At 54.5% G+C, this 7,962-nt stretch overlaps 2 protein-coding genes and 1 pseudogene across 3 annotated transcripts; 1 reads left to right on the top strand and 2 right to left on the bottom strand.

Annotated features, from left to right (window-relative positions):
- Window positions 1–384: 384 nt before the first annotated feature.
- On the bottom strand, window positions 385–2,717 carry N657DRAFT_650503 (WSC-domain-containing protein). The gene has a single exon (XM_062793957.1). It carries the CDS (start codon window positions 2,348–2,350, stop codon window positions 503–505), a length of 1,848 nt encoding a protein of 615 aa, XP_062642865.1. The 5' UTR covers window positions 2,351–2,717; the 3' UTR covers window positions 385–502.
- A 3,336-nt stretch (window positions 2,718–6,053) lies between these two features.
- Window positions 6,054–6,619, top strand: N657DRAFT_650498 (uncharacterized protein). The gene is made up of 2 exons (XM_062793956.1): window positions 6,054–6,086; window positions 6,166–6,619. Exon 2 carries the CDS (start codon window positions 6,258–6,260, stop codon window positions 6,483–6,485), a length of 228 nt encoding a protein of 75 aa, XP_062642864.1. The 5' UTR covers window positions 6,054–6,086; window positions 6,166–6,257; the 3' UTR covers window positions 6,486–6,619.
- Window positions 6,620–7,425: 806 nt separating this feature from the next.
- N657DRAFT_317858 lies at window positions 7,426–7,962 on the bottom strand (annotated as a pseudogene; the record flags this gene model as incomplete). Its single annotated transcript has 1 exon — window positions 7,426–7,962. A coding segment is annotated over one exon (196 nt), but the record flags the coding sequence as incomplete, so codon positions are not given.

Genomic DNA, 7,962 nt, shown 5'->3' with positions numbered 1-7,962 from the left:
CAATGGCGACAGGGAGATTGGATCTTGACGAGGAAGGACGGAGATTGGATCATTCACAGTAGGGGAATTCTACTAACACCACACAGCCTCAGTCAGCAGATCCCGCTGTAGCTGCTGAAGATAGGACGCTGAACACTTGGAGAACGCAGCCTCCAAGTCGATCTGCTAAACTAAGTCAAGAGGCAACAGGTGGTGTGAGAAAAGGGGAGAGAGTAGAGGGCTTGTACGAGTTGATGATTGAGCGTCAACGAATGGAATGTAGTTAGCGTGCCAAGGCCCTTTAGGCTTCGTGCCTCCGGGCGAAATAAATTCCATCCATCCATTCAGTTGATGTAGGATTGTGATCTGTCCCAGGGTCACACAGGACATTGATAAGGTTCAATAGTTGTCACATTGCATTGATCTGGCTTCACACAATATTGAGCTACCTGATTGGTAAAGAAGCCTGCAGAACCCATCTGCAGAGCGTGGGACAGACACACTATCAATCCTCATCCAAACATTATGCAGGTTGTGGAGGTGGCGGCGCGACGGCCTTGGTAATGACAAAGTTGTCAAACCAAAAGAGGACGGACGCCCTGGGGTCCCCAGAGATCCGAATCTGGACCATGTCCGAACCCAAGGCTGTAAACGTCACCGTAAACGTGGTCCAGGGAAATTCGCCCTCCTCATAACCCCCGTACGCAAAGTACTCCCCATTGACATCGACACTCCATTCTAACCCACGGCCATCGCTGTCGGTAGCCCATTTTTGCTTCATAACAGCAACCGAAAGGCGGTATATCTGACCTGGGACAGTGTTGAGGGTCTGGTAGATGTAAATGTTGCCATCCTCCCGGTCAAACATCAAGTAGTCGACGAAAACCTCAAGCGCAGAGGAGCCACTCGACGGTTCAATCTGAGCCCCTGCCCCGCCGCCAATCGCAGTGCTGATAACCCATGGCTCCGTTTCAAAGCCGCACTCAAAGGCCCCGTTGACGAGGACTGCCGAAGACGCTTCCGGGGTTCCCGGGCATGTATCACTGGGCGGGTCGGGCCCGGTCTCGGGCTCCTTCTCGTACAGGTTCAGCCGGCCAGGACCGCCGCAGTAAGTGGAGCTGTCGCCTGCGCAAAGCATGCTGCAATCCTTCTCGTCGGCCGCCGCGCCCAAAACGGTGTTGCCGCAGTAGCACTCCCGAGAGTATTCGACGCCGAAGAAGGCGAAGTCCGTACAGAATGCCGCGCAGCTTCCGAGCGTCATATCGTCGGTGGCGTAACTGGCCCCGTTTAGGGACCTGTCGTAGACACTGTCGGCCCAGCACGATTTGTATGTGAACTCGCCGACTTGAGAGGGTGAACCACCCGGGTTGCCGCCCAGCGAAGGGTTGTGGAAGACGCCGAGACGGTTCGCGGCGCCGCACATCTGGCCGCTGTTGCCCCCGCACGGCATGTTGCAGTCGTTCTGTGGCTTCTCGACGCTCGACGACGACAGATCGGTGCCGCAATAGCATTCCTTGCTGTACTCAACACCGAACCAAGCGTATGAGCTGCAGGCTGCCGCACACATCTCTAGCGTCATGTGGTCGTCGTGCAGCGCGCTGCCGCTGAGGACGCGCTGGGGACTGTCTGTGTAGCAGCCCTGGTAGACGTAATTGCCGACGGGCTCAACGGGGGTCGAAGCAACGGGAACTGGTCCGTACACGTTCAACCTGCCGCCAGCGCCGCAGAGCTGAGAACTTTCTCCCGAGCATGTCATGGAGCACTGGGACTCGGGAGCGGCGACGGTTGGGACTTCGTTGCCGCAATAGCACTCGGAGCCGTACTCGGTGCCAAAGTAAGCGTAGCCAGTGCAGTGCTCGGCACATTTGGCAGCCGTCATGTCAGGTGCTGAGGTACCCCTGAAAGGTAGAGCTCGACCGGGCGCCTCGTGGAAGCATCCGGCGTAAGAAATGCCGTCCAGCTCGGCAGGAGCAGGCCCAGATGCAGGCGCAGTGTTCTCGTACACGGAGAGGCGGTCGCCGGCGCCACAGGTGGCAGTGGCATCACCGGCGCAAGGGAACGAGCACTCGGAATTGTCTGCGATGGTGGCGGCGGACGAGATGGTGTTGTCGCAATAGCATTCGCGGGCAAACTCGAGGCCGAAGTACTTGTACCTGGAGCAGAAGGCAGCACATGACGCGACGGTCATACCGTTGTCGGCATAGTTGGCGGCCGACAGTGCGCGATGGCCGTCACTGTTGTCGACATAGCAGCCCTTGGAGGTGTATACTTCGGCTTGCCTTCTGCCCAGACTGTTTGGAAGGGAGTGAACAGAGGCAATGAAGGTCAGGACAGAGATGGCCAGCAGGCCATGACCACGAGCCAAGGCCATCTGCTGAGGTGACAGCACTGCAGACGACTAGACGATCGACGAGTGATTGAGCTGGCTGCTCTTGCTGATGGACACCCCTTTGTGCAGATGGGGCTCAACTTATACAAATCCGTCCACTCCGACAATCCCGTCCTCCGGAAGGCGTGCCTCGGACCCAACCCTTCATTGAGCACCCGTGGACGTCAGCTGATAGGACTAGGCCGCAAGTGTCGTAGCCACTGGTTCTAGACCACAAACCGGCGCGCCGCCAATGATGTCCCGAAACTAGCGCGATCCTGATTGACCTCAGCTGGCAAGAGTCCGCGCCGATGTACAACTATGAATTGTTATCCCACTCACGGCGTCGGTGGCTTCGACCTAGCGAAACGCTAACGCGAGAAATTCGGCGAGATCGTTCATCAATCAAGGTTAAACATGTGGGGAGCTGAAGCAGGGAGCATTACACCGTTGAATTGCACTTGGTCATGCCGTATAGATCTGCACCTGATTTGTGAATGCTTTTGAGAATCTGATGTGAGCCTCTTACACCTATTCAAGGATACATAATTGTAGTGTGGTACGTAGGTCCTCCGCCGAATTCCATTGACCGAGAGTACCACGATAGGATATGTCTCCAGGAATCCGGATATGTGTACAGAATAAACCGTCCCACACGTTATTGGGACCAGGGCCACAGACTTGCTTGCCACTGCCAGGCAGACTCGCTCAAATGTGGGCTTCCCAGACCTTGCTCTTCTCCTCGGCTGTTTTGCTCTCAGCTCTCTCAGCAAGTTGCCGTCATGTGCCAGGGCGGTTCAGGCTCTGCCAAACTGGCCGCCACTGGAGCCAAAGAATATCGTGGCTCTACTCGGAGGCTGCTGTTGCGCTCTGAGGGCTTCGAAGCGAAAGGGGGAGTTTCCGTATGCATGCAGTCACACCGCTAGTATTACCACAGTAAGCTCTCGGCGATGACTGACAGAGTTTGGTTCTTGCGCCAGTTGTATGCCAAGCCCGCCGATCATGCAACGGTTCGTTGGGCGTGATCGGCGATCAGCCGCTCCCGGCCCAGTCAGGTACCCGAAGAAAAGTGGTGTGCAATTTAGAAGAGATCGCTGGTGGAATCTTCCTGATGCCGTATCCAGCTGATCAGCCGAATGACGCCAGCTGGCAGCAGCTGGCTGGACTGGCCCCGACTGCATCAACACCAATTCTTCCCCGTGAATTTGTTGGAAAGTCGTGACACTGGAAACTCGGACGCTCAGCTGCACGTGCCCTGCTAGCCTTAGCAAACGCTGTCCTCAGTCCCGAGCATGCTGTTAGCGTGCCAAGGCCCTTTAGGCTTCGTGCCTCCGGGCGAAATAAATTCCATCCATCCATCCATCCGAGCATGCTGCCCCATCGGCCACAGCAGCTCCTCCCGCCCTACGACCGACAGCAGATGCTGCAACCCCACTTCTTCCGGCAGCACCGCTTGCACCTCCGGACGTCGTATTGCATACCTCTCTGGACAATACTGGAGGTGAGATTGCGGAGCTGCCGCGGGCAGTGGCAGGTGATCGAGCGGTGAACACTGGAGAGCGCTCGGCCAGCGCCGGTTCGCTCGAGGACCGAGCGGATAACATCCGTTGAGATAGCATGATGCAAAAGATACTGGTACGCTGAAACTGCTACTACCCTGAAGCATTAATCGTGCGCCAAGAGCTCGTGTTGCCGTCCTGCTCCTGCCACTCTTTCAGAACAAAGAGAGTAGAGACCGTGTCTGGATGATCTCGGCCTAGTACTTGCTGCTGGTGATGGAAGCAGGTCTTCATCAAGTCTAGACGCACAGACCCAACGATTGAATGCACCCAACGATTGTTGATGATCCTGCATCCCCCACACCACACAACAACATGTCTAGATCACTCATTTGTATAGCAATCTATGTAGGGGAAAGTGCAAACTACATCTCCTCAACCTGACGAAGGCGATTCAGCCCATGTACAATCACGTCCTGCGCTTGTTCAACGGCTGGCCCCGGGTCGACTGTCTTTGTCGTTTTCCTCCGCTTGGGTGGCTTCTCACTCTCTTTCTGAGCCGCCACAATCTCTTCAATCTTCGCAAAAGCATCGTTGGCACTCTCTTTGACCCTCTTTTTACTACTTGGCTTGTGGGCTTCCAACTGGCCAGATATCTCTTTGATTTGAGCGCGCAAGCTGGCGACCTCGGCGTTCTTCGAGTCCAACGACTTGCCAACCTTGTATAAAACAGACCTCAGCATGCGATTGTTTGGAGATACGTGCTCCCTGGCGTTTTTCAAGGCTCTGCGAATATCCTGTGACTTCTGGGGAGCCTGCAGATATATGTTGGTAGGCGAGGGAGGCCGTTCCTCTGGGGTGGGCGGCGTGGCAGGGGGGGCTCTAGGTTGAAGTACTGCCGTGGTGTCATCCAGTACTTTGCTCGGATTCAACGGCCAGATTCCGGTCTTTCTGAAGCCGCTGACGATGTTCCTGGCGCTCATACCTCTCTGGGAGGCATCTCGATAACAATAAAGGAAGCGGCGTTTATTGATGGGAGCTGACGCCGTGAAGTGAACCATAGACTTGGTATTTTGCCTGAAATAGTTCTTCAGGGCGAGAAAACACTCCGATCGAGAGGTTGAGTCTTATGGGATGTATGAGCCGGCAGGTAAAGTAGTTGAACGCGGTTAATCCAGGCCAGATACATGAACCGAGTCGTGATATGGCTTGAGTGCGCGACAAGAATCAAGAGCCTCCATTCTGACGGATTTGTTGGTTTGGTTTCTGGCAGATAGATCTGCTGCAGCCATTTGAGAGCGATATCGCCATTGCTCCAGCCTGTAAGGGAGTAGTCGTATTGACAGCCTGGAAAATCGCGCTTCAATTCCTCCTCGGAGGGGAACCATTGCCCCTGAAGACTGGCGCCTGTGAACACGATACAGGGGTGCAGTCTCCGGCCTTCAGCGGTGCCACACTCTATCACAGAGACCCAGGTCGTGTCGTCTGAGCTCTCAACGAGTGCCTCCTTCGTCAAAGAGGTGCTGATGACTTTGCCTGCACGTGTTTCGAGCTCCTGCATGCCGTGTTCATCCATATTGGCTATATTCTTCGGTAGTATGCCTTTGGATTCGAGTTGGTACTTCAAACGGCCGTAGAAGTCTTCATAGGCCTCACGAGTAGATCCGTGGACTCGAGCGCTATCCAACAAGGTCGAATTCTTGGTGTGGACGTGCGGATTGCGCTTCAAGAAGCGGTCAATCCATCTTGGTCCAAGGGACTTAAGGTCCCCACCCTCGCACAGGATTTCTTGAAGCGAACGCCACAACCTGACGGCGACTTGGCGCACGGCCAGCCTTTTCCTCATTTAAGCACCAGTCTGCAAGGAAGTCTTCTTGCGAAGGAGCGAGCCGTTGAGCGTGTACTTTGCTGTGTTTTACTGGCTTTGCGCCGTGGAGTCTGACGGAGAGTGTTGACGGCGGGATGCCGTATAAAGCCGCCGCTTTAGCCTGAGACATGCCGCGATCGACCTCATCAATGGCGGACTGGATGTTTTTCTCCCTGGCATCATCCATTTTAAATTCGGAGTGTTTTGCTGCAAAATTGGCTGAGGTGTGTCAAGTTGAATCGGGTGAGTGCCCTAAAACGCGGTGTGGGTACGCGTTCAATCGTTGGGTGCATTCAATCGTTAGGTGCATTCAATCGTTGGGTGCATTCAATCGTTGGGTCTGTGCGTCTAAGAAACGTTTCAATTCTACCAGGCAAGTCACATATTCCCCGTTCAAGAAGGTAAGATTTTCGAAGGTGACAAACTCATATTAACAAACACTCACTTCCTAGCCATGCGAGGACTAAGCCCGTACGATACCATCAACCACTGGAAGTATTGAACGAGGGTGCTAGGAGAGGAACATCCCGACACGCTGACCAGCATGGCCAACCTGGCGTCGACGTACCAGAACCAAGGCCGATGGAAGGAGGCCGAGTCGCTGGAGGTGCAAGTGATGGAGACGAGCAAGAGGGTCCTGGGAGAGGAGCATCCCGACACGTTGACCAGCATGGCGAATCTCGCTCATACCTGGAAGAGTCAGGCCCGCCTTGGAGACGCTCTAAGTCTAGGACGTTTGCGATATGGGCATGCGAGGAGCGGGTCATCCTGAGGGAGAACTGCCGGAGGAGGGAGCGGCTTTCTTAGAGGAGACCTATTTTTGTTAAAACACCCTCCAATATGGCGAGGCTTCAGTTGTGCTTAGAGCATGAGTCTCACAGCAATTCAAACTTTGTATGTGGATCATATGTAGCCCAGGGAGGCAACGGCTCGCCAAATTTAAGGTTTTCCATGACCTTGTCCGGGTGAAGCTCGGTTAACCCAGAATCCAGAATATCATCTGGCATCGGTGTTACGGGGTACGGCAAATCATCCCCGCCTCCTGCAACTGAAGCGTCATCACCAAGGGCGTTACTTGTCGAATTGTCTTCGCCTTGCTGCCTTTTCGGGTCGCTGAGGGGATCTGTGGGCTCGCCCTCGCGCTGGGTGAGGAACGACATGCCTAACCGAGTTCCCGGCCGGGCGATAGATGCCCAGTCGTCCTTGTGGATGATATACCACCGTCGGGGGTCGGAGTGCGCAGGCGTGAATAGCCAGAACTGTTGCTGATGGATAGCAGAATTGAGCAGCGCGGTGTGTTTGAAGGCGGCCTTGAGAAAGTCTATGAATACCTGGGCACGTATAGGTCTTAATTGGCAAGATCGGGGTCATCCTCCTCTAAAAGATTTGAGATTTACGTCGAAAGCGCTACAGACCTCGAGCGGAACCGGATATCGCCGGCCGATGGCGTCTTGGAACCGTATCGGTCTCTGATCCCAGGGCTCCTCTAAGTAGCGAGTGATATGCGTCTTAATATCTTGCGAACAGTACTTAGCCTGGGTGAGGCCGAGCATGCCGGTGTAGCTGCGCAAACGATTCTCGAACTGGCTGATGTTTTCCTTCTTGGACAGGGCAAACTGGACGCGCCGTATCAGTCTCACGACCTGGCGACTGTCGTCAAACTTGCTCAGGTACGTCTTGAAGCTGGTGAGACATTCGCGGTAATCGTCGGCTATGGACTTGAGATTGGCCAGGTCAGCGCTGTCACCAAGTCAAGTCAAGTCAAGTCCGAAGCCAGACTTGACTTGACTTGACGAATTTGTAGCCAGACTTGACTTGATCGACCCCCGACTTGACTTGACTTGGGAGACTTGCCAAGAAAAGAGCTTGGATACCGTTATTCCGAACCCGGAATAGATACACGATGGGCCTCCAAGAATGTCATCAAGCTACAATGCTGCCAACTAGTTCCCCACGCGCCCAATTTCGTACACATTGAAGCTCTGATAGGGTGTTGTCGCCAAGGGAGTGTCGTTGTGACCCTATCGCGAGCTTTGCGAGGCTGAAGGTCCGCTCACATTCCGTTGTGCAAGGAGGTATTGAAAGTATCTCGAGCGCCATTCTCATGAGGCGTGGGTACTGGTCTTTCCGGGACAACAACCATTGGATTGTGTTGGAAAGCCAACAGCCACGAATGTGTCGCACCGTAGTGATTGGGTATCAAAAAAATGGGCAACCACTCAATTGATGATGATGTACCTGTCTGTGTT

The sequence above is a fragment of the Parathielavia appendiculata genome (assembly GCF_033297405.1).
Source record: "Parathielavia appendiculata strain CBS 731.68 unplaced genomic scaffold N657scaffold_31, whole genome shotgun sequence".
NCBI classification, from domain to species: domain Eukaryota; kingdom Fungi; phylum Ascomycota; class Sordariomycetes; order Sordariales; family Chaetomiaceae; genus Parathielavia; species Parathielavia appendiculata.
Note: the sequence above shows the minus strand (reverse complement) of the source record. Positions and strands in the feature narration are given on the sequence as shown.